The sequence below is a fragment of the Podarcis filfolensis genome (assembly GCF_964270895.1).
Source record: "Podarcis filfolensis genome assembly, chromosome: 7".
Classification (NCBI taxonomy): domain Eukaryota; kingdom Metazoa; phylum Chordata; class Lepidosauria; order Squamata; family Lacertidae; genus Podarcis; species Podarcis filfolensis.
The window spans coordinates 29836263-29861889 of NC_139603.1; the positions used below are offsets into that span (position 1 = coordinate 29836263).

At 42.5% G+C, this 25627-nt stretch overlaps 2 protein-coding genes across 11 annotated transcripts in view; one reads left to right on the forward strand and one right to left on the reverse strand.

The window, feature by feature from the left end:
* The first annotated feature begins 2639 nt into the window (after positions 1-2639).
* LOC310767172 (transmembrane protein 14C-like) lies at positions 2640-9791 on the forward strand. The gene is made up of 6 exons (XM_083624133.1): positions 2640-2749; positions 5131-5244; positions 5980-6056; positions 7063-7164; positions 8861-8948; positions 9148-9791. The coding sequence occupies exons 3-6, from the start codon at positions 5981-5983 to the stop codon at positions 9203-9205; spliced, it is 324 nt and encodes a 107-aa protein (XP_083480259.1). The 5' UTR covers positions 2640-2749; positions 5131-5244; position 5980; the 3' UTR covers positions 9206-9791.
* A 1595-nt stretch (positions 9792-11386) lies between these two features.
* The window catches only part of MAK (male germ cell associated kinase), a 29444-nt gene continuing 15203 nt past the window's right edge, over positions 11387-25627 (reverse strand). For 2 of the 10 annotated variants that reach the window (XM_083623867.1, XM_083623876.1), the window contains 3 exons: positions 23276-23350; positions 18585-18707; positions 11387-13899 (listed from right to left, as the gene is read on the reverse strand). In XM_083623867.1, the coding sequence (XP_083479993.1) occupies positions 13736-13899; positions 18585-18707; positions 23276-23350 (362 nt within the window). In that variant the 3' untranslated portion in view covers positions 11387-13735. Of the gene's footprint in view, positions 13900-17147; positions 17241-18584; positions 18708-20742; positions 20920-21052; positions 21118-23275; positions 23351-25627 lie in introns of those variants that run through there. The other 8 variants (XM_083623871.1, XM_083623868.1, XM_083623870.1 and 5 more) reach the window with 7 other exon arrangements.

Consider the following 25627-nt stretch of genomic DNA (forward strand, 5'->3'; position numbering starts at 1 on the left):
AGAAATGGCACAGGGGGATAAGATTGAACCCTGTGAGACACCCCAAGACAACTCCCATGTTGCCTTCCATGATGACTACATTCCGGAATTGAGATACTTTCCCAAGCAAGTATGTGTGCACATTGAACTGTTTTTTTCCCTTTGACTTGTAAGTGTCATAGCTACAAGTTTTAGGCATTGTTTCTGTAACCGTGGGTGTGCCTTTATTTTGATTGTGTTGTAGAACACACATGAGTAATAAGTGCCCTGTATAATATTTCACAAGATAATAAATAACTCATGCTCAAGCTACACCCACCTGAAGGCAAATATGTCAGTTAAGGTTCCATGGAATGTCTTTAGACATTGTACACTTAGGTAAAAAGGTAAAAGGAAAAGAACCCCTGGATGGTTAAGTCCAGTCAAAGGTGACTATAGGGTTGCAGGACTCATCTCACTTTCAGGTTGAGGAAGCGGGCATTTGTCCACATACAGCTTTCTGGGTCATGTGGCCAGCATGACTAAACTGCTTCTGGCGCAACGGAACACCATGATGGACACCAGAGTGCACGGAAACGCTGTTTACCTTCCCGCCGCAGCGGTACCTATTTATCTACTTGCACTGATGTGCTTTCGAACTGCTAGGTTGGCAGGAGCTGAGACAAAGCAACGGTAGCTCACCCCGTCACAGGGATTCGAACCACCAACCTTCCAATTGGCAAGCCCAAGAGGCTTGGTGGTTTAGACCACAGCACCACCTGTGTCCCTGGGATTGTACATTCAATGATGTGCCATAACTTCAATCCCTCGTTGACATCTGCTTCCACCTACATCGATTTTGCAGAAAGCAACAAAACCAGAGTTTTTTTTCTTTTTAAAATCTGTCCCCCGCCCCCCAGGCCTTCAGATCTTTAAGCTAAACCATGGCTTACTACTGCATAGCAGGGCAACAGAAGGATCTCTGGAGGAGTGCTGTGATCTCTCTGGGAGTGCACACATTTGCTGGTTCATGCCAACTCATGGTTTGGCTAAGTGTTATGTGCCAACCAGGTCTTAGGTGGCAATTCTATACAGTTACTTAGGCCCAAGTCCCATGGAACACATTGGGGGCTTACTTCTAAAAAGGTAAGTTTAGGACTGTGCTCTCAAAAACCCCAAATATTTTAGCTCGCTCTACTCAAATAATTATTTGATATTAAGGAGTTAAAGGCAGAGGAGCTTATTCTGGCACTGAAAAGCAATTTCCTCTTATCCTTTTATAATCTGCAAACAAAGGATTGTTTTTTCATGGCTCCGAGTTTATGAGGAGAGTTTGAGATTCCCACGCATGCATATCTAGTTGCATTTAGTTAAAGGTCCTCAGTTTGCAGTTGTAATTTGTTTTGTGGAAACAAGATAAGTGGGGCGAGGCTGAAATTGCTTTTGAATTGAGAAGCTTCATCCCTTGGCCTTCCAATGCCAGTAAAACCCAATAAGAATAACGCCAGTTCATTAGAGGTGGCTGTGGTGAAAAGCGTGCTCTCTGCATATGCTCTGAAACATTCTTAACATTCCACTGAAATTTATAGAGAACTGAACCCTGGTATTCAAAGCAGTCTCTGCAGATGGTGTGTGCAAAGGTAAAGAAAGTATGAAACCCAGCTTCAAAAGCCCTTCCTATTGGCCGATGAGTTGCAAATGACTGTGCGCGGTGGGGGTGTTCGCTAAAATGTTTTCAAACTTCACCATAAAGTATCCTGGACCTGCAATCCCAGTTCTCTCTCCATCTCAGAGAATTAGACAAACACATTTTGATGGCCTGAACAAACCCCCAAACAACTGCTGTCATATATTATTAGTGGTTGTTTCACAAGATCAGCCCTCAGATATAACATTTCCCCTGGTAATAGGAATTGTAATTGATTGCATGTTTGCTTCCTATATTCTAAATTATATATATATATATATATATATATATATATATATATATATATATGAGAACCACCACCTCCCATCCGCAAGCACATCTGCTTGGACATAGTTGAATAGGACTAGGTATAGGGCTGCATAACTGTGATTTGGCCATCGCAAACAGTGTCTGGGCAGAAATCACTTTAAAAACAAACAAACAAACAAACAAACAAACAGAAAAGTCTGGGGAAATCTGGAAGCATTGCAAACCATGTCGGAAGTGTAGATTTTGCAGAATTTATTTAAGAATAGCTTAAAAACTTCAATTTTATTTTATTTTTGGAGATTTTGCAAAACAAAAAAACACCCAAAAAGTTCAATAACTTTGGGCAAAACTAAAAAAAAAATCTCAATAACTTTGCCACCCCCCCCAAAAAAAATACCTGGAGAGCCATTGCCGCTCAGTGTAGACAATACTGAACTAGGTGGCCTGATTCATAGAACTGTAGAGCTGGAAGGGAGCCCGAGGGTCATCTAGTCCAACCCCCTGCAATGCAGGAATCAAATCTGAACCAGGATTCAGTATAAAACAGCTTCTTATGCTCATGGGGTTACGCACGTGCATCTCCAAACAACAACAACAAGGGACGGCGGCTAAGCAAGAGAATCACCGCACTGACAGCGCTTGGCTCGTGAACTCCGGGCAAAGTGCCGCTCGTCCCTCGCTCTCGAGCACGGAAACTTCGGGCGTGCTGCTGGTTGTCCACGCTTGCGCGCTCCCGCAGCGGAGGGAACTCTGGGAGACCGAGTAGCTCGGCGTCAGTGGGGGAGGGGGAGCGTCCCGGGCAATCCTCACGCTGTGCGCCCTTGGAGGAAGAAGGTCAGTCTGGGGCGCTGCGCTGGGCGCTCCGTTGCAGCAGGGGGGAATCTTTTGCCTTTGCTGCATCTTCCCAATGAGTTACAATTTGGCGTTGGAGGAGTAGGAACTATGGATTCCGCCCACATTCCGCCCCATTGCAATGGTCTATGGCTGCCTGGTTGGTGCAAATGTGGGGCGATCAAGCCAAAGTGGTGGATTTGCTTCCTATATGGGGGAAAGAGATACCCTACTTTTCAGGTGCATCGGGGCACCTTGCTGCATTGGGCACGCTGCCCTCGCTTGCAGGAAGCACCCGATCATCGCGGAGGTTGTCCCGCCGGCTAGACTCAGCCGGTCTCCGCCCATTGCCCGGCCTGTTTATTATTAGCCCATCTAAAGGCCGCGAGTTACAGTTCTGCCGCCGCCGCCGCGATACAGTTGCTCTCTGTTTCCTTACTGGGTGCTACATTGTTTTAGACTCCAGATCAGGCATAGGCAAACTCGGCCCTCCAGATGTTTTGAGACTACAATTCCCATCATCTCTGACCACTGGTCCCGTTAGCTAGGGATGATGGGAGTTTTAGTCCTAAAACATCTGGAGGGCCGAGTTTGCCTATGCCTGTTCTAGATGCTGGTGGAGGCTCAGAGCCCCTGAACAGCAGCACGGCAGGTGGATGGTCAACAGGCGCAGCAGGGTGTGGAAGGGGTTAGCTTCCCCCCTGCCACACAACTTGTTTCAAGGCGCTTTCTGGTGGTTCACCTAATGCCAGCTGTTTTGCTGAGGTCCTTGCACCTGTTTGCTGGTTCTGACCCAGAAAAGTGCTTAGAATCATAGAATTGTAGCGTTGGAAGGGACCCCAAGGGTCATCTAGTCCAACCCCCGGCAATGCAGGATTCTCAGCTAAAGCATCCATGACAAGATGACCAACAAACCTCTGCTTTAAAACCTCCAAGGAAGGAGAGTTCACAACCTCCCGAGGGTGTCCCTTCCACTGTCAAACAGCTCTTGTTATCAGAAAGTTTTTCCTGATGTTTAGTCGGAATCTCCTTTCTTGTAAACTTGAAGCCACTGGTTCTTTTTGCATCCTGAAGCAAGAGTGCCTTTTTCTGGATTACTTAACACAGAATAGTCATGCTTGTCACCTTCGTATATTTTAAATGTGACTGCAGGGATTCTAGACTGCAACAGGAAGAATGGTCAACCCACCCAGAATGAATTAAGGAGATAGCTCAGTCTGTAGAGCATGAAATCTCAAGGATCGTGGGTTTGAGTCCCACATTGGGCAAAAGGTTCATGTATTGCAGGGGGTTAGATTAGATGACCCTCGGGGTCTCTTCCAACTCTGATTATTAGCTCCTCTCTCGCTGTGTGGTGGTCCCCTCTGGTGCCTTTCCCCTGACATAAAATTTTAATTTAAAATACAGTGGTACCTCGGGTTAAGTACTTAATTCGTTCCGGAGGTCTGTTCTTAACCTGAAACTGTTCTTAACCTGAAGCACCACTTTAGCTAATGGGGACTCCCGCTGCTGCTGCACTGCTGGAGCACGATTTCTGTTCTCATCCGGAAGCAAAGTTCTTAACCTGAAGCACTATTTCTGGGTTAGCGGAGTCTGTAACCTGAAGCGTATGTAACCTGAAGCGTATGTAACCCAAGGTACCACTGTAGATGGATGTGTGCTTTTTTAGACTCAGATTTCCCCTGCAGATTTATGAACTGTAGTCAGGGGTAGATAAGCTACTGTTGTTTCATGACCTTCACTTCCCCTGTGGTGGGACTCATTCATTGGTACCGTTTCATTCCCACCCACTTTCTTCCAAGGACATCGAAGCAGAGCTCTCGCCTCAACAAATCTGCGTTCTGCTGTGTCAAAGTGTTGTGTTGGGAAGGTCACTTTCCCTAACATGGTAAGATCTGTCTTACAATGGAACTGACTGCAAAGAGGTAATGGTGGAGTCTCCCTTCCTGGAGGTCTTGAAGCAGAGGCTAGGAAGCCCTCTGAATTGAACTAAGCAGGCCACCAGGCACCCTCCAATTCTCTGATTTAGGCATCATCACCAGTAGGGGATGGCATGGTAGGGATGCTACCATGGTAGGACACTCACCTGACCTCTCTCTGGCTGCATCACGGCTGCATACCTGGACAGAAAGGGGGAGAGGAGAGGAGCAGCGATGGTGGCGAGATCAGTGCAGTGCAAATGCACCGGTGGAGCCAAGCCAATACTCCTGCTGCCATGTTTGCACTGCACTGGCCTTGTTGACATGCCTTGTTGACATGTCATGGTGATACTTGGTAGTTCTTAAATTTGCAAGTGAAATCCAAGTGTAAAACAGGTATATGCAAACATTTCAGGGCATGGAATGTGTACCTTTTTATCCTGTTGCCCTTGCCTCCCCCTTCAGCCTCCTCTGCACATCACCTCCAATAGAGGAGAAGCATTAAGATAAGGACGTATTGCTGTAAAAGAACCACGAGACCTTGGGAAGTGGAACTGCGTGCCCCTAGTAAACAAACAGGTGAGATGAAAGCCAGAGGAAGGAGAGAGGTAATTTTTGTTCTGAGTTACCTTCTGCTGCCCCTTGCAAGAAGACGGGTCTGTAGCCCCTAAGCTTGCCTCTTGTGCGACTGTGCATATAATACCCCAATGCATGCTAAATAAGGGTATGTTTACAGTGCATTTAGACCTGGGAAATCTTGCGTTGGTTTTCCTGATTATAAGGCTAGCACTTCTGTCCCATTTGCTAATATATCATTAATGGTACCTGTCGCATTCTGGAACTGTGGCTTTTGGATCAACATACTGGCAGGTCACATTAAATTTCATTCGCAAATAGGCGTGGCATGACACAACAACAAACGTCATTGGACAGCGTAATTACTCCCCCACTCTTTCCGCACATACATGTTTCTGTTCTGCTATGGTTCCCCCATGAAAACAGTGGGGGAGAAATGCATGCTGGTATTCTGCCCCACATTTCATCACTTTATGCCTGAGATTTTCTGGGCTAATGGGGGTTGCAAACATCTTTTTTTCCTGGAAGCAATTAACACAGAAATGGGTGCTAACATTCCATTATGTTCCACTCCAAAAGCGTTTTTTTACTTTGTGCGAAAGCTCAGATATAATGTCTTTAATAAGTTTTGATGAATGAATTAGGCATTGCAGCCTCCATTTTTAATAGCCATGAAATCCTTCACCATCAACTCAGCTGAAAATATTTGAACATTGCATTTTCATCTTTATGTTCCAGAATGAGTACGGACTGGCTTGGCTACGGTTACGCAGCACTGGTTGCTTCAGGAGGAGTAATTGGCTATGCAAAAGCAGGTATAGTATTAAGAAGTCAGACCCTTTTTCTGTTTTCTCCATCCTTCATTCAGTATTATGACATGGATATTTGTGCTTCGTAGCCTTTGCTGGTACAATAATTTTTAGTACGCACTTAGTATATGGCAATAAAGGCATGTGGTCCTCATTGTGCCAAACATTCAGGGATAGCTATCAGCAATATAGCAATGCCTGCATTTTGGAATATAACATGCTGCAGTTTGCTTTCTTCCATGATTCGTAGTCCACATTGATTTGTTGCGGGAGCAAATAAATAAATCACAAAACTCAGAACTCACTTCATCCCCATTATCACCAAATGTTGAGAGATTCAGGGCAGACAAAATCATTTATTCACACAGCACATTAAAATCATTATTTCAATTATTATTTTAAAAGCAGCATGAGCATGTCATGTGTTTTTTAATTGTACTTTAAAAAATTAAGCATGTGTTTTCTTCCCTGGGACCATCTGGTTAACGGTTCGTTAGAGTTTTTCCAAATAAGGTTAACTATGGACTCGGCACCCACAAGATGTAATGTCCTTTCATTGTCTTTTCTCAAAAAGAAATACTGGTTTGTAGATTTAATAATGGAACTCGCTTCCCAGAGGACCTCATTAGGCCGCCTCTGTTCTTCCTTGTCGACAAATTATTTTTCTGTTCCAGGAGCCTTTCAGGGGCTAGATGAGTTTTAATTGCTGTTGGCTAGCTTGTCTGGAAAAGGGGCCTGTTGCTACTTGAGCCACTTTAAATTAATTTATTATGTGCTGTTTTTATTCTCTTTTAGGATTCCAGTTTTAACAGTACTATTATTTTGTCTGTTGTGACATGCAGTGAAGTAAAAAATTCAAACAGAAACTGAAGGGCCAGCCCCTGTTCATTTGCATTTGTGTCCTCCCTCACTTTAGCAAGCCTTTCAATGCTAAAGAAATGCAAGGGAGTTTTGCTGCTAAGGCCGATACTACTCATTGGCCTTCCACAACCCTCTTGTACTTTTACTCTAGGTAGCGTTCCTTCTCTCGCTGCTGGTCTCTTGTTTGGTGGTTTAGCAGGCGTGGGTGCTTACCAGCAGTCTCAGGATCCAAAGAATGTTTGGCTTTCTCTGAGTAAGTATTTTATTTAGATTTATTTGACCAAAACAATAACCAAAGCCCACCCAATGTGATTCCTTCTTCTGCAATCTCTTCCTTCCCAAATCACAAACTCACGGTCAGCCATTGTTGCTTGCCAAGTTCCCATTTGCTGCAAAGGAAATGGGATATGGCATGGCCAGCCAGCCTCCCCCCGTACCACTGCTGCTTGATGTCCTTTTCCCATTTTTATAATAGTGGCAGCCTACATTCAAATTCTAAGGGACACGGGTGGCGCTGTGGGTTAAACCTAGGACTTGCCAATCAGGTGGTCAGTGGTTCGAATCCCCGCCACAGGGTGAGCTCCCGTTGCTCGGTCCCTGCTCCTGCCAACCTAGCAGTTCGAAAGCACGAAGTGCAAGTAGATAAATAGGTACCGCTCTGGCGGGAAGGTAAACGGCATTTCCGTGTGCTGCTCTGGTTTGCCAGAAGTGGCTTAGTCATGCTGGCCACATGACCCAGAAGCTGTACACTGGCTCCCTCGGCCATAAAGCGAGATGAGCGCCGCAACCCCAGTGTCGGCCACAACTGGACCTAATGGTCAGGGGTCCCTTTACCTTTACATTCAAATTCTAGCAATGAAACACAACGTGGCACCAGAAATTGCAGAATTTGGGGGTTTGATGTAAGGAATTATGCAGGCTCGGGCTGTGGTCTAAACGTGACCTCATGTCTTATGGTATGGGTAGGCAAACTAAGGCCCAGCGGCCAAATCCGGTCCAATCGCCTTCTAAATCCGGCCTGCGGACGGTCCGGTAATCAGAGTGTTTTTACATGAGTAGAATGTGTGCTTTTATTTTAAATGCATCTTTAGGTTATTTGTGGGACATAGGAATTCGTTCTTTAAAAAAAAAATAGTTCAGCACTCCACAAGGTCTGAGGGACAGTGGACTGGCCCCCTGCTGAAAAAGTTTGCTGACCCATCTTATGGTATCAGGTGATTCCTAAGTTGGCAGTCCCAACCTCTTTTAAAGTGTCCTGCAGAGGACTGGATACCGCTGGATCCAGGCAGAAGTCCAAGGGGTGGACAGTGGAAAGGGGATTTGTCAGGTTCTGTGTCACCCATGAAGCAGAGTTGGGAGAAGAGGAGGAGTCCAGGTGGTCAGAGAGAGAAGGAAAGCAGGCAGAGAAAGAGTTGTGCTATCTCCAAGGACAAGGAGGGGCTTAAAGTGGCAACAGCAGCTGGAGCTGCCGTGCAGAAGTCACCAGTTGCTTATGTGCACTACATCAGATGAGGGGGATTAACTAAGCTGGAAGGGGCGTCGTTGTGCTGTTGCTCCAACGGTCCAGGTTGCAGCACAAGTCTGAAGGGGGAGGTGCCCAGCTAGCTATTTAGCAGGAGCAGTGCATATAATTACTGCACTTTAGGAGCTGATGTAATAGTTGCCAATAAAGAACTAAACTTCCCAACGCTTGTCTTCACTGGAGCTGGGTGTGCTCAGAGGACACCCCTTGTCTTAAGGCACAGGACGTAACAATTTGGCAGAGGCTAGAAAGGTCTAGGTCTGCATGGGGGAAGCACCTGGGAACCTTATGCATCCAACCTTCAGCTCTACTGAACAAAATGCAGGATGTAAATGTAACACTCGAATGAAGCTTTGGCTTGCATTAAGCTTTACATGTAATGTGGACTAATGTACCCTCCTCAATTCTTGTGATTTCCCCCCATTAGTTGCTTCTGGAACCTTAACCGGTGTGATGGGAATGAGGTTCTATAACTCCAGGAAATTCATGCCTGCAGGGTTAATTGCTGGTGCCAGGTACAAAATTCCATTTTCCTTCTCTATCTTTCCTGCCATGAACTATTATTTCATTTATTTAATGGAATGTGGGTACCTGTAAGATATAGTTACCACAGTCATAACATGGACTCGTCATTATCGTAAACTACAGTGAAACATTTAGATTATGGTACTGTGCTGTTTACTGAAATGTTGGTTTGTGTTTGAATTTAAACAGTCTGTTGATGGTGGGAAAACTTGGACTACAGCTGATGGAAAAACCCCTCCAGCCATAAGCGTGCAACAGATAAAAAGCAAATAAAGTACCTGAAGACAGCTTTCAAGCCACATAAAAACAGCTGAAGTTTTTGACTTTTAAAAATATTGCTAGCATCTGGAGAAGATACTTAACTACAGAAGCAGACCAGCATATTATCTCTATTGGCTCCTTTTGCACAATTCTAAAGTGTCATAGCTACAAAATTACAGCTTCCACATCACACTTTTTTAATTAAAAAATGTACACATTTCTTCCCATAGCTCTGTGCACTTGAAGATTGTGAATGGGGGGAAAAGTGGCAGTGATAACCACTGCTGCTGCTGTGTTATCTATCATAAATATTTCCTTAACTTGTATCATATTTCACTTCTCTGTCTTGAAAAACTGAAATTTTCGATGCTGCATAGAGGGACTTCTTAGTATAAATTTGTATCTGTACTTACAGGGCTACTATCAAGGTGACTAATTTTGTTTAAGTGTCTACAAATAATATATATATTAAAAATCAGGTGAAAGTTTGCTAAATCTGTTGTTTTGTTTTTTTTAAAGATAGTAGTAAATAAACCATTTATCCAATAATAAAAAACAATTAGTTCCAAGTACCTTTCAGGCTGGAAGGCAGATTTTGTTTTTTGCGTCTCTGTGTGTATGGGTGTGTTTTACTTGCTGGCTGCCCTTGGTCAGCAGTACCTGAAAATATACTATTCAGGTAAAGATACTAAATGCTTACACAGATATTTGTTGATGGTTAATTGCCTTTAAAGAGATTCTGGTACTGATCCAGTGATTACCGTATTTTTCGTCCCATAGGATGCTCCGTTCCATAGGACGCACCTAGTTTTTTGGGGGGGAAATAAAGGGAAAAAAATTTCCCTTTATTTCCCCCCCAAAACCAGGTCAGGGAACAGCGGTATGGCGGCGCTCTGCCTCCCTGCTGTCTCTCGAGCTTGTGGGGCTGGCCGATGTCTGCCCGGCGCGCTGGGCACTCTGCTTCAGGGCGTCCTGCGCACCGGGCGGCAGGCTACTATCCGCAGCGTGGGAAGCCCTGCGGGAACTCGCGCAGAGCTCCCCACGCTGCGGATGTCTGCCCGGCGCAAGGGGCGCTCTGCTTCAGGGCGCCCCGCGCACCGGGCGGCAAGCTGCTATCCGCAGCGTGGGGAGCCCTGCGGGAGTTCCTGCGGGCTCCCCAGGCTTGCGGATAGCTTCCTGAAGCCTGGAGAGCGAGAGGGGTTGGTGCGCACCGACCCCTCTCGCTCTCCAAGCTTCAGCGAAAGCCTGTATTCGCCCCATAGGACGCACACAGATTCATTTTCCCCTTCATTTTTGGAGGGGAAAAAGTGCGTCCTATAGGGCGAAAAAAAACCCGGTATGTGGGTGCTGTGATATATCCATAGCAGTTGAATGGAATGAATACATTCCCCCAATATTGCATGAGGATAGCACTGCATTGCAGCCACTGAAGCAGAGCCGGGCAGGGCATTGTTTTTATAATGGTCCAGAAAGACACTAAAAGCAGATAAAGTACAGTCCTAAATGGCTTCATGAATACATAACCCCTTGCTGCTGAAGTAGCAAGAGAGCTGCTTCTTCCTTTGTCTGATTCAGGCAATTTTAATCACACCATAAACACAAGCAGTCCAGACATTACGTTATCACAATGACACTTTCTAGGTTTTCAAAATTTCCTGCCACAACGAACATCTCAACTTTGAAGTCATGCACCCCTGTTAGCATAGGAGCAAACTCCTAGGGGCTGTGGGGGCTTTGGCCCCCAGAAAAAAATATTTGAGGGGGACATTCCCCAAAGCTGATGGGCTTTGCCATTCACATGGTGTGTGTGCATTGTGTCATGTGATCAATTATGTGGGGCTTACCTGGGCCCCCACAATATTTTATTCAAGTTGACACCCCTGCTGTACCATTTCCCAGAAACTAAGCATGAAATCACACGTTCTAAAGGACACTGCCACAATGCCCCCTCTCTCCATAACATCATTTACACTGTGGGTTGAGGTCAATTTCATGTTTCCATCCTAGCCCTACCTAGGGGGAAAACATACATAAGAATTATGTCTAGGTACAAAACAGAACAGTTCATTACAGGGATGGAACAGGTTCTCTGTAAATGTATAGCTTAGGCCTAAAGTTAAGACTCTCGTGTGTGTGTGTTCTAATGGAAGACTATTATAGTCTTGTGTATCTGAGAAGTTAACTTTATTATAAAAGAAAATGATTTTCATCTGAAAACACCCCAGTCAGAAAGGCAAGTTCCTTGCTTTTTACTAACATACAAACCTGTAGATGGATACCTACAATATAGCATTTCAGTGAAACTGCGTAAACCTGGAGAGACTGAAACCCCACTTAACACGAGGGAACTAGTACAGTATTAGTCTGATGTTCCTGCAACTCTGCATAGGAACATAATATTGCCTGCATAGCAGCAGCTTAGGTAAACTACTGAATTAATATAATCACTTGCCCCTTTTTGCTACTAGTTAATTCAAGGTTTTCATGTTAAAACACACTTAACACATCAGTAAACTATTCAAATTATGAAAATGTGTTCAAGTGAGTTATAGCTTAAATCCTAATTCAAGCCTCAAATCAACCAATAAATACTCTACAACAGAACTGTACATTAAAAAACACATAAAAATACATGTAAGCCTGCAAATAACTCTTAACATTTTACAAGTTAAAAATATACAATACAATACATGCTACTTTTTAAACTTTGGATTGTCAGGTTTAATACAACATTACATGTCATAACATTTAGCAGTTAAAGCAGCAGACCTTATATATCTCTCCACGGTTTGGATCTCTGTTGTCTAGTATATTAGCAAATCTACTAAAAACAGAAATATACTGAAATAGCACATAGGTTTGGGGCCACTGTGTACTTTATGGCATCCAAAGGGGGAAAAGGAGGTCATAAATGTGTCCCTGGCCAGATAATGCAGCTAACTCTATGCTATAAGTATGAGAGTTCAACAATAAATACACTTCAGGAACCGGTAGGAAATTCTATAGTTGTTCAGCTTTGGTTACCAGGCGAAGGCACTACAGTAAGTAGGACTAACTAAAATTTCTGATTCAACAAAATTAGTGAAGAGTAAAAAAAAAAAACCCCACAAAAACCCACAGTGGCCTAGACTTCCTGCAGACATTTTGTGACAAAATACCAGAACTCTCGTCCATAAAGGTGGGGATAAAAGTTGCTTGCAGAGCACAAAGATTAAAGGTCTTCAGTCAGTAATTACAATTAAAATACCCATCTATCTCCTGGCTTGGCAATTATGCTAAACCTACTGGGTAGGAAGCCAGGCTTCCTCAACACCATTCACAGGGTGTATTTCTCAATCACAGGATTAAACCTGCAAATGATCTCCAAGAAAAATGTTCACCTCAATCCAGGGGCTCCTTAGGGTTCCAGTGCTCCTGTTCACACATCCTTTGTGCAATGAAAGGCTTCTTTCATTGCAGTGTAATGCAAAGGTAACAACCACCACATACTTGTATCCAGTACACATTTGCACATAACTGTCTGGGGCTTAGGGCAAAAATGCTGTACAGATGAATCTCTTCCCTACTCACTTGTAAGTCAGACCCAGAGACAAGCTGTATACATTGGTCACTAGTTAAATAGTTTAGAAGGTTTACAGCCTTCACAATACTTCTGCAGGATCCACATGCAAGGAGGGGTCCCATGCCTGCGTAATACAACATGAAATGGGCTCTTGGGGATGTGTCACCTTTGTAAAACACTTATTTTAGTGGGCTCGCTGACTACGGATGGCCGAGGTGGGAAATCTGTGGCCCTCTAGATGTTGTTGGCCAGGATGATGGAAGTTGCAAGTCCAGCAACATCTCAAAGGCTGCAGCTTCCTCACCCCTGACGTATGGATTCACTCTCTGCAAACAAAAAGGTAGTTAAGGACATAGAGCAACCCAAAACAAAGTCAAATGGTTCTGGACCCTTTGATGCTAGCTAGACAATGCAATAGAAGATTCTTCTCCAGCAACCATTATGACTTTCATTGTTCAAATCTGATTTTATCTGTAAAAGTTCTGGAAGCAACATCTGTTTGAAAGTCACCCTTTACCCTACATTTTGCCCATCTGCTGTTCTCCACATAGAAATGACTCACAGTTGCTCAATAGCAAGCATGTGCATTTGCTATTTTATGTCATTTAAAAACATTTTTAAAAGGAAACATCAAAGGGATCCAATAAAAACTTACCTAGAAAGAGTTGAAATACTCATTAGTTTTGGCAATATACTTTATAGAATACTTTGTAATGTAAACAAAATTAAACAACAACAACAACCCTACCTTAGAGACACTATTTTGAAGAACGCTTTCTAAGTAAAATGTATTTATTATTATTTTTCCCCCCTAGAGGTAATAAAATACAGGCTCTCGGTTCTTTCCAGAATTGATATTCTATTAGTAGAAACGTGCTTTAAAGCGTCCCGGAAGTAAATGAAGGGAAGTGTATAACAGTCACAGTAAAGCATACATAGTGGGAGCAAGCCCTCCTATCGATGCCCGCCATATTTGGCCACCCAGTCGGTCCTTCCATGGATGGGTTGCACTGGAGGTGGGCGAGTTAAAATGTTCATGCCTTTCGCTGCTGGGTTGTATGTCGGCCCTGGTAACTGAGAACGAGCAGCTTTCGTTTTCCAAGCATATTCTGCATATTCTGAATAAAAAAACACAAAAGTCAATATAAGCCAGAATCTAGTGGGTAAAACTTTACTTCTCTCTCTGTTAAACAGAGTAATTGGTTTTTTATTTTAATAAGTTTATAGTACACGATACTGAATATTACTATTCACACAAAAGGGGGGAAATATACTCTAGCTGTAATAGCACACATTGGTAACGAGCAGAGAAGGGAAAGAAAGGTGTTTATTTTCACTTTTTGCTGATGTAATGGCATATATGTCGCTACCAAAGCCACACAACTAATCACCTATGCCAAAACCACAAAGTTCTACAGCAGTACAAGGACAGACAACAAAGCAGCCTCAAGGTAAGCTATTTCATCCTTGGATAGTTTGGCTGTCTGTATCAGTGTTAGAAACTCAGATATATATAAGCTAGGTGCCAAATGGCTCCTTAAACCAGGGTTACAGTTGCCAAAACAGAATGCCTAGTTGCCCTTTTGGAGGCAGACAGCTTGAAAGTCACATTTTTCAATACAACTTTTTGGTTCCTGAAATTCATTTTGATTGTGCAGATAAAATATAATGGATAGAATTCTATAGGATGTGTTGCTAGTGTGTGAAAACAGTCAAGATCCAAGGATCCCCAGGCATGTACCTCCAGATGGCGGAGACATAAGGCACCATCCTGGTGCCCAGGCATCTTCACTTGGTTGCAAGTGGCCAATAGCCAGGTGCAAAATGCACCTGGCACCTGGCAAATTTCAAACACTGGCCTGTATCGTAACTGCTACCAATGGGAATGTCTCTGGACCTTGTCATCCAGCAATACCTTAAATTATAGAACATATTTACTTTTTGCTATCACTCACAAGCGCCTAAATACCTATGAACCTACAAAACACATCTCTATAAAGAGCATGAATAAACATACACAACTCATTCAAATGCTATGGAAAGAAATCTTTAATAGCATCAACTTACTAAATATTGCCATATACAAGTTTTTAAACTGTCATATTACCCCACCCGCCTTATTAAACGAGCATATACCTGTCCACACAACCAAAACATATAAATGCAGATATAGGATTCATTTCTAAGCTAACTTTAAATCATGCTTCAAACATACCAACTGGACTAACAAAAGCACTTCTCAAAATCTTAATGAGTGTTTTCTTCACTGTGGCTATTAAACTTGTTTTCCTTAGCTTCTCCATTCTTTACTCTTTCCAAGAAGTTTGATCTATTCAAGTCCAACTGCATTCAATTGAGATTACTTCCCAGTAAGTGTGTATGGGAATGATGCCTAACCTTTCCCGCCTAAAGAAGTTCAGCACTGCATGAAATAAAATAAAAACTAGATGCACAGCCCTAGGCAACCCTCATTTATATCAGGCAGGAGAGGTGATATTGCTGAGAATGGCACCCAACCATGGACCAAGGTAAACAATCTCTGGACCTCCCTAAACCAAAGCCTCCCAGAAGATAGAGAACTCCAGATGAATTCACTTGCACTGCAGAGAACTGCCACCCTGTTTTCTGAATATCACCCACACAGACCAGCATAATAATGATAATAATAATTTATTATTTATACCCCGCCCATCTGGCTGGGTTTCCCCAGCTACTCTGGGCAGCTTCCAACAAAATATTAAAATACAATGGTCCTTAGATATTAAAAGCTTCTCTAAACAGGGCTGCCTTCAGATGTCTTTCAGCTTGAGGTAGGTAAGCATTGCTTTGTTTGCTTATTCATTAAGAAGTGCAAACATTGGCACTCAACTCCAAAAGATTAGAAAAGTCTCAGTTTCTCATTCTCTGACATTTCCAGTCCATCATCCCACATACTATTGGCAGGGACTCCAGGGATAGGAGAGAAAAGCGATGTTGCCAGATTCAGCAAGTGCATTTGAGGTTTTATTATAATCAGTGCTTCCCCCCCAGGGGGGAACTCGCAGTACCGGCACCTCTTTTTGTTGTTGTTAAAAAGTGTGGCACTTACTGTAACAACTTCATGGTGCGGACCGACACCTATCTTTCTAGAAAAAAGCACTGATTATAATCAAGTGGTATACAAATCTTGTGAAAGAATAAAGTAAGTTCTGTGGCAATTTGCACTCATCACTTGTGGCACTGAAAGACAACTGCACATAGGAGCCATGAGGGGATGTCCCTTTGCCCCCCCTAAAATATTTGCGGGGCCAGGCCCCCCCAAGTTGATGGGCATTGCCATTCAAATGGTGTGTGTTGAATCTTTTGTCTTTTGTCAATTATGCAGGGAGGGGCTTACCCAGGCCCTTCAATATCATTTTCAAGTTGGCACCCGTGCAACTGCATATAATGAAGGTGATCCACTCTGCACATTTCAGCCAGCATTTGCCTAGATGTGCTTTCCATGAGCCAGGAGATTCAAACCCATAAACTTTTATCAATAGGGTATGCTGGATACACTGCTTTATTCATGCTCCTCATTACATCACCATCAGTTCAAAACAATTTATTTATCACACAGCTTCCTAATTTTACCTTTCTTTGTGTCACAGATAGTAGGAAGCTCTGACAGGCAAAATAAATGAAGTGAGAAAAAGGTGAGAACATGACAAGAAAAATAAACATGTTTGCTGTACAAAGTGGGAGGAGAAAGCTAGAATACAATAGAATAGTTAAGTCTTTCCCTCTGGGTGTTACAGAAAAAGATCTCCAGCTTTTTCCTGACAGAGTTTCTGTTCAATTAATAGCTGCACGATGGGCAGAAATTCAGGGCGCCATGTTTTCCATACCATGATGATTTAATGGGGAAACTGTAGCTGTTGGTATTTCTGAACACCAGGGAGCCATTATAGAACTGATCTCTCTTTCAGGAAAAAAAAAGCTGGTGGGCAGGAGGGAAACCAGCAACCCTAGTTATGGGGCAAGGATTCCCACTGGTAACTGCATTCCTAAAGGTTGCGGAGTCAAGGAATAGTTTTCTTCAACAAGCAACCAACAACTTCTAGTCCATGTATGTAAATGACTAGAGACAAATCCATTATGTGGAGACAGTTAAAAGGTGACTAGATATGGCACTAGCCAGACAGCACGTTTTGTGGAATAAGGGCTACAGAAATCGATGTGCCTCACACACTAGATCTGTAGTGAGTTGGGATACCCATCTCTCACTCTACCTTTGATGTTTGTGGTTTTAAATGGTATTTTTTTTCCTTGTTGCAACTATCAAGGCCCAAACAGAATAAGGAAGTGGGACCTTTTCACCCACTATGGCAGTACCTAAGTTTCCTACCTCAAGACTGCTCTGCCCACACCCTGGGTCCGCTCTCTCTCTCTAAAAAGCCACTTCCACAGCCCTTATATCCAGGTGGAGATAACGAGCCACCTGCAAATAGCGAGTCAGTAAAACACACACAGTTCTAGATCACCTTCCGAAACATGGGAGCGCCAAGTATTCCCAGCTTACTCCTTTGTAAACTTAAGCCCTTGTCAAAATAAAAATACACCGGCATCATGAATGTAATTCTGAAGAGTATAACATAAAATGTGTGTCCGGTATCTATAGAATATTCATTACTTTAAAAAGGTATAGTGGCCAAGCGGTCCAGGAAGGTGAAGTAACAGGTTGCCAACTGTTCAATTCACCTCTATAAGTTGTGATTTGATCAACGGCAATTGGCAAAGGATGCATTTTATCTCCACACCATGAAAAGTTTCACCTGCCAATTCCCTGCATTTCACCCTGCTTTTAAAAATCAACAGCTACAGGGTCCGGCTGAAGACTTGGCAACCCCAGGGTGAAGTTTCATTTAGTCTTAAAGTGCTATAGTCTGCACATCTATTACTGGGCACTTAATCAAGGAACTTCGTGAACTTCTGATTCTTGCTTTTATGGTGCTTTAAAAAAATACTCTCCAATTAATCAATGGTTCTTTGGCAAAGGGGTTTCAGGTGTGTATGACTTACCACAGACCATAAAGTAATACATTATTAGCCACATTTTAATATGGAGCCAAATCTTTAACTGCTGTACAAAAAAAAAACACCCTATAACATTTTTAAACAGAAAGCCAATGTTAATGCTCAGTGGCAGTTGCGGAATTTACTGTTAACAAGATAAATTTGTGGTGCAATACCTTATAACCTTGTAATAACAACTAGAAAGCTTTTTTTTGCCAGCTCCTACATAATGAGATAGATGTGAACTTTAAATAATTGCCAATAGGAATCAAAATTAAATATGCCAAGCTGAAGTGAAGTTTTAATATGAAAATGGGCAAACGTACGCTTGAGAACAGTTTTATCTCTGTAGTTCAGTTCAGTTAGTTATGGGTGGTGTTTACGCTACTCAGTAACAAAGTTATATTTGTGTCTTACAACAAAGAAAACAATTTAGATACAAAATAAGATATAAAATTATAAAATCAAGACAACTAAAAAACAAAAACACACCACATCACACACTCAAAATTAAAACCTTTGCAAGACCAGTCTCATGTTTCAGACATGATACATTATGGGTGGTATTTAATTGTTACTCAGAATAGACCTACTGAAATTAATGGAGCATAGTCATGTTCATTAATTTCAGTGGGTCTAGTCTTGAGAAAAACCTTAAGCATAGCCATAGTGATCTGGCCCAGATCCTTACAGACAGCCCAAGAGATAGAGACTTCAGAAACACGTGATGGTTTGTTTCACTATAGATAAGACAATAATGCAATCTTACCAGTCGCTGATGGACCAAGAGGTGCTAGTTGTATCCTTTGACCAGCTGAACCAACCTCCTTTTTGTGAAAGGAAGGAATATATCCAGTGGTATTGTAAGCAGCTCCTACAAAGCCAGGATTTCCTGTGGAAGGAACAAAGATCTGAAGGATCATTTTAGGACTGTACTAGTCATTTAGAGGTATTCAAAGATGTGTTCACTGTTCGTAATTTTATACAAGTTAGTATATTCTTCTTGCCTAGAAACTTGGATGCAAGGGATAAGGTTCCTGTGTGTCATAAGCATCCCCAGATAGACTGGTACATACAAAACTGGTACAAAGAATTATCAGCGGAATTAGATGCAAGCATTACGTCTTACATAAAGTGCAGGCAAACCACAAGACAGTAGAAATGCTGTGACAGAAAGTTGTTCAACACAAAAACCCCAATGATCAGTGAGTGCACCAAGTCCAGCTTTCTTCTCTCCAGGTCTTACTGGTTCATTCTTCAGTGTCAGTGTGCGTACAACTAAAAATGCAATCATACTGACAAGAAATAGTAATATCTATAGTTTTGAGGCAAGCGGCACTGCATCGGACGATCAGCTTCCGAAAAACGTTCCAAAACTGGAACACTTATGGTACTTCCGGGTTTTTGGCATTTGGGAGCCGATTTGTTCGTGAACTAAGCCGTTTGAGAACTAAGGTTCCACTGTACAGTCTTGGCTCTAAGAAATTCAGTCTCCAATGAAGCCCACTGGATTCCTAATGCCAGCATCACACTTCTAGTGGTGCATCTTGCCCAAACACTGTACTCTTGATCAGAGACGTTTTCAGGGAGATTAATGCACACGGTTGGTTTTACTGTCATTCTCTAGCCCCATGTATGCATCCAAGACCTCTCTGAAACAATAGTATCTGCACCAGAGGAACCGACTTATCTATGCTGTCTCAGAATGAATTATCATTAACCCTCCACTGATAGAAAAGTTGAATTTTCCAATCCAGTATTAGGGGTCAAATGTACCTGAAGAAAGCCAGAGAAATAAAATACTGGGTGGAAGTCGTTAAGCACAACACTATTGGCTAATATCATGGAAATGTAGCTTGTCCTAGGTAGGACTTTAGTTATCTTAAATAAACAGGCAAGAACAATGATAACCAGCAAGGCGTCCATTTATTTATTTAATTCTGCTACAGCAGGTCTTTACCCCAGGTCAAAACCCAAAGGCACAGCCCAAACAAAGAAATTGTCAAGCATTTTATACATTTAAAAAAAAAATCCAAATGATTTTTATTGGTTTTCATGTAAATACAAGAACCACATATAAATACAGTAACTTATACAGAGGCACATTCTTATTCAGTTTCATATGCAGTACACAGCGCACAAGCAATACGTTTACTTGGGCACTGTCAATTCAAGTATCCTCTCCACAGAGATTCTTGTCTTGTGGGTGGAATAAAAGTATATTTTGTCTCATTTATAAAGGAAAAGAATGGAAGCCAAGTCTCACCAAAAGCGTCTATCTTTGAAGTGCCTTTAATTACCCTTCTATGGCGAGTAAGGTGTCCCGTTAGAGCTACGTTCCAAATATTATTTACCCAGATTTCTATGGGTTGTTTCCAGTATTGGGCATTTTTTTGTAACTAGAAAATGATGCACAAATATTGCCAAAATGTATCAAAACAATGAAAATATGGGTGTTCATCGGCTTTATCTAAATTTGTATCAATATTCTTTATTGCTGCTTATATCTGTCAGATGGCCAACCAACCACTGCTTAAAAACCTCAAAGGAAGGAGAGTCCACCACCTTGTGGGGGTCTGTTCCACTGTCAAACAGCTCTGTCTGAAAGTTCTTCCTGATGTTTAGTTGGAATCTCCTTTCTTGTAACTTGAAGCCACTGGTTCAGGTCCTCCCCTCCAGAGCAGAAGAAAACAAGCTCTGCTCTGTGTATTCCTGGCTGAGTTGGGGTGAGGGAGTTATAGTCAAAGGCATAAGTTTTCAACAGAACATTGAATGCATGCAGATTTGCATTCTTAAACATATGCGCTTCATTAGGTATAATTGAAAGTGGGGACATGTGGACAGCCTGCAGGGTTACCCTGCAGATCTAAGTGTTGGGAAGGGGGGAAAGAGAAGAGGATGGCTAATTAACCAAAACCCAAGAAAAATTGTTTTACCAGTTTTATTTAGGAAACTTTTTTTTTAAGGTAACCTCAATTGTGTTCCCCATCACAATTGGCTCCTTTGAATCCTTACTGCAGAAGGCAAAGCAGAGAGTTCAAAAGAAAGCAGCTGAACCTTTTGCAAGCCATGCATGAAACATGGAATACCTCCATCTCTGGAATCTAGTTAGAAATACAAAAGAGAAAAAGACTGTCAGTGAAGGTAAGAGGAAAAGCTGCAACAAGAAGAAGAAAATTAGAAAATATTAAATCCAAGCCTACAAATACGAAAAGATTAGGAAAGGGGAATCCTTACCTCTTCCAAGCACTGTCATTCACAGGTGGCTGTGTTCATCCTCATGCTTATATGGCCTCCTAGGCCTACAGATGGTTTGGAAGTGGATACAGAGGGAACTGTGTACTCTCTGCAATGGTATCATCCAGAGTGGGATGCAAGCCGTACTACTGTAAATTACGCAATATTCTGAGAATCATAGAATTGTAGAGTTGGAAGGAACCTTGTCATGCTGGCCACATGACCTGGAAGCTGTATGCCGGCTCCCTCGGCCAATAAAGCGAGATGAGCGCCGCAACCCCAGAGTCGGCCATGACTGGACCTAATGGTCAGGGGTCCCTTTACATTTAAGGGACCCTGAGGGTCATCTCAGCCAAAGCATCCATTACAGATGGCCATCCAGCCTCTGCTTAAAATCCTCCCTCATGCAAAAAAGAGCAATCATCATTTGAAGCAGCAGTTGGAACCATTCAGATGTTTGAAAAGATACACAGAATGCCAGAGAAACCCACCAGCTGATTACACACTAAAGTGATGGAACTGGAAACCTGATGGGAACCAGAATCGGGTATGCTACACTTTGTAATTATTACGTTTGTATGCACATACAAATCTCTCTACTCAAAGTAAGTGCTTCAGTACCTCAGCCCCAACCTGCCACTGTAAGCATGATTCAGGCAGCTCTGCCACATTACAGTGGCACCTTAGGTTACAGATGCTTCAGGTTACATATGCTTCAGGTTACAGACTCCGCTAACCCAGAAATAGTATCTCGGGTTAAGAACTTTGCTTCAGGATGAGAACAGAAATCGTGCTCCGTTGGCGTGAGGTCCCATTAGCTAAAGTGGTACCCCAGGTTAAGAACAGTTTCAGGTTAAGAACAGACCTCCAAAATGAATTAAGTTTTTAACCCGAGGTACCACTGTATTAAAATGAATGGCATAAAGTTACGCACCCATTTGTGCCTAGCAAATTTAAACAAACCAACAGGAAATTAGAGGACTCCTTAGAGCCTCTCATACTTAAGTGAGTCTGTTTACACAATCAGGAAACATTTGCATATTTCCCATGCATTTGTAATGGATTGCGCCCTTTGCAAATTCAACAGAAGAATCACCATCTCAGTCACAAATATTCACTGGAGTGCAGCCCTAGTCAAAGGAAATTATTGGCATTTTCTTTTGCATATTTTCATCTTGTTTATACAACAAAACACAATAGGATACAGAAAGAAACACAATAAAAAGAGACATAAACAATATCAACATCATTATTCCTAGTTTTCAAAACACCAAGTCCATTGTAAATAACAAACAAACAAGGAGAAAGCAAGTAGAAGTAAATTAAAACTTTTTCAAATAACTCCAGAGACCCTTGCTCAAATGTGTTGGAGAGTCACACAGGATATGTACGGTTTCTTAGGTCTTTAAAAACCTAATCCCAACAGTTATAGTTTGTACTTGATCTATAACGCTTGATGCAAAGTAAAAGGGGACAAAGTTCACTTTGGAACATATTGTTTATGCTCCATGACTACCATCTCTAATTCTATACACATTTACCAGGGGTAAGCTACATTTACTTCTAAATATACATGTATATGATTTCACTGCAAGGCAGCAATTCTGTGTGTATGTACCTGAGTGTATGCCCTATTGCTCCGTAAATATTTTTCTAAGTATAACTCCCTTTTCAGCTGAGGGAAAAGACACACCCTTCATGACAGTGAACAAATCCTAATTCTACTCAGTGCTCAAAAGGTCCTACTTCTGTCTTCCATATCCTTGGAATAATCTAAATATGTGCAAGTACCTCCTATTGCTGCCCAACAAGTCTGGCTTAGATTGCTTCCCTGAATTATCTGGACCTAGTTAGCCTTGAAGCATCTTCTCTGTGCCTGGTCCACACAGTGATCCAGAGACTGGATGGATTGATGGCGGTTGATTCATTTTTTGGCAAACATGTTTGACCAGATGGCCCTGTGGAATCTTCCAAATCCAAGAGCCTCTTACGATCTCTTTGATCATAAAAGTGAACAAGGAAGCTTCTGCACACACAAGATTCTCTGTGCACATTGGAGATGCTGAGATAAAGCCATAACATATGTCAAACTAAAATACTACGGCTCAAATGATACAATTAATGCCTTTTCAAAAGCAAATAAATAAATGTGATTTGAATATGAAAAAAAACCCAAAACCTGCAAAAGATTAAGCACTGCCAAACGTAATTGCCAGGAATTACCTTTTGGGTCCTCTAATTTTTCATTCACTCTTTCTTTGCATGACAGTTTTTCAATTGGTTTAATTAAGTTTTCTTCTTCAGAGGAGGCAGTAAAACAGATGGAGGAAAAGAAAAGGATGAAAATAAATACCTTAGGCAAACAGAATGAATGGATGAAACTAATGGAAGACACACAAAAAAATAAATAAAAAAGCAATCTGGAATACAGCATGTGTGAGTGAGCCTCTAGGATGCTGTATCAGTTCTGTAAATGTTGAAAGATTCATCTCTAAAACAGGAGCTAGACCAGTGAGTACTTATTACCAAGAATCAAACAAGCAAAGCAAAAGGTAATTGAGAGTGGTTATGATCACAAGCATAATGAAGGAATAGGATACTGAAATACCAAATTACCTTTATTAGTCCTAGAAAGAGAATATTACAGAATTTGTATTTAAATGCATAGTGTATTTTTCTTGTACGAAAAGGTTACAGGACAATCCTATGCATGTCTCCTCAGAATTAAGCCCCGTAGACCAATTCTCACATAAGTGTGCATAGGACTGCAGCCTTCGTATGTGTAGTCAGCTAACAATCATCAAATTAATTATTATTATTTGCTAACGGAAGAGTACTTCAAATAGGTTAAAGAAGACACTGAGTAAAGCTGATTTACCTGCCTCTAAAGCCCAGACAGGATATTTATAATATTTTCATATATATTTTTGTCTGCCCTGTATGATCATGCAAAGGTTTAATACAAACCCAGAAAAATAAAGCAAATCTAGCCCCACGTAGGGTCATAGCAACACGACCTTTATTCCATGTGCTGCAAACGGATAAAGTGAGTGGTCTGAAGAACAGAACAGAACATTACTTACCAGAAAACCCGGACCCTCCAATTTCACAATATGCACAATGTCATTGTAACACAAAAGAAGCAGTCTTATTTATTTGAGATTTCTGATTATCTTGATATTTAGGGTATTATGCAAGGGTTTGAAATAAACTGCCATGGAACTGTAATCATAGCTGTTAAAAAAAAAAGCTCAACCTGAAAAACGTTGTCTACATAGAAATAGACTAGAACTTAGGTTATGCTGCTTTCAATAACTTAAAATGTTTTGAGATTAGTCAGATCTACAGTTTTAATTTTGAAGTAATTTGCTTTCTTTTGATAAGCTCTTTAATATTGTTTGAAACCAACAGAGGAATGATGGAGGTCATTTTACTTGTAAATTAACACAGGATAAATATGAAAACTTCCCAGGCTGTGTTTCAGCATTATACTTAGCATATACTTGCCCCATACATGTCCCAATTCCCTTCCTCGACTGAGAACCCCTCATACACAGACATGCATCTGGACGCTTATGAATACCACAAAACACATTCCGACAAGAGGCATTTGACACAGCCATGTTCAACACTATGTAGTGCAACGCTGATACAAATGGACAATGACCGTCTCAGGCTGCATACTTGCTGCTCTGCACATTGATAGCAGAATTACAAATAGAACACTGAAAACACACGCTGCTTGAAAACCATCACAAAAATAACATAGTAAATAAATTTTACAAAATCTATCAAATATATGAGACAGGGGGGTACACAGATGTCAGAGCTACCCTAGGTCCCAGCTCACAAAGGACCAACGCTGCTTCGTTGTTAAGTACAAAAGTCTTTATTGAAGTTCAGTTTCACTTCCAGAGCCGCAGCGCGCAGCTCTACGTCTCAACTGTCAGACCGCTGATGCTCCGTCTGAGTCTCCTCCCCCTTGACACCAATTTAAGATTCTAGCCTTGCTCCACCTTTTCCGCTGCTCTTTCCTCCTCTGGGTCCACCTGCCCGCCGGGGTCTCGCCCCTTCTAGCCTCCTCTGAGGCTGATTCCCCTGAGCTGTCTCCCTCCCTCCGGCGGGCTTTAGGAGCTGGTTCCCCATCCGGGTCTCCTGCTGTCCCGCGCGCCTGCACATTTGAACTTGGCGCGCGCGCCCAGCCAGCAGCTTTCCTCCTGACCGTTTCACTGCTGCTGTCACTGCTTCCCCCTTCGGGGGGGCTAGCTGCAACTGACCTCCCTTCCGTTCCTCCACTCTCCGATGGAGGCGTGGTCAGCCCTGACTCCCTCTCTGGAGGAGACGCTGGCCCTGACACATGTGACTCTTCCCCCCCACTACGCTCTGGTGGGGAAACTGGTCCCGATCCTCCACTGCAGTTTTGGGGTTCCCCTCTGGCTCCTTGTTTCTGGTGCGTCCCCCCTGGGACCCCCCTTGCCCTGACCATCGGCGCCCCCTTCTGGGAATCTTCTGATTCGCTGGAGAAGCTCATGGAATCTCTCGGGCCACTGTCATACTCCCCTACGCTGCCCTCGG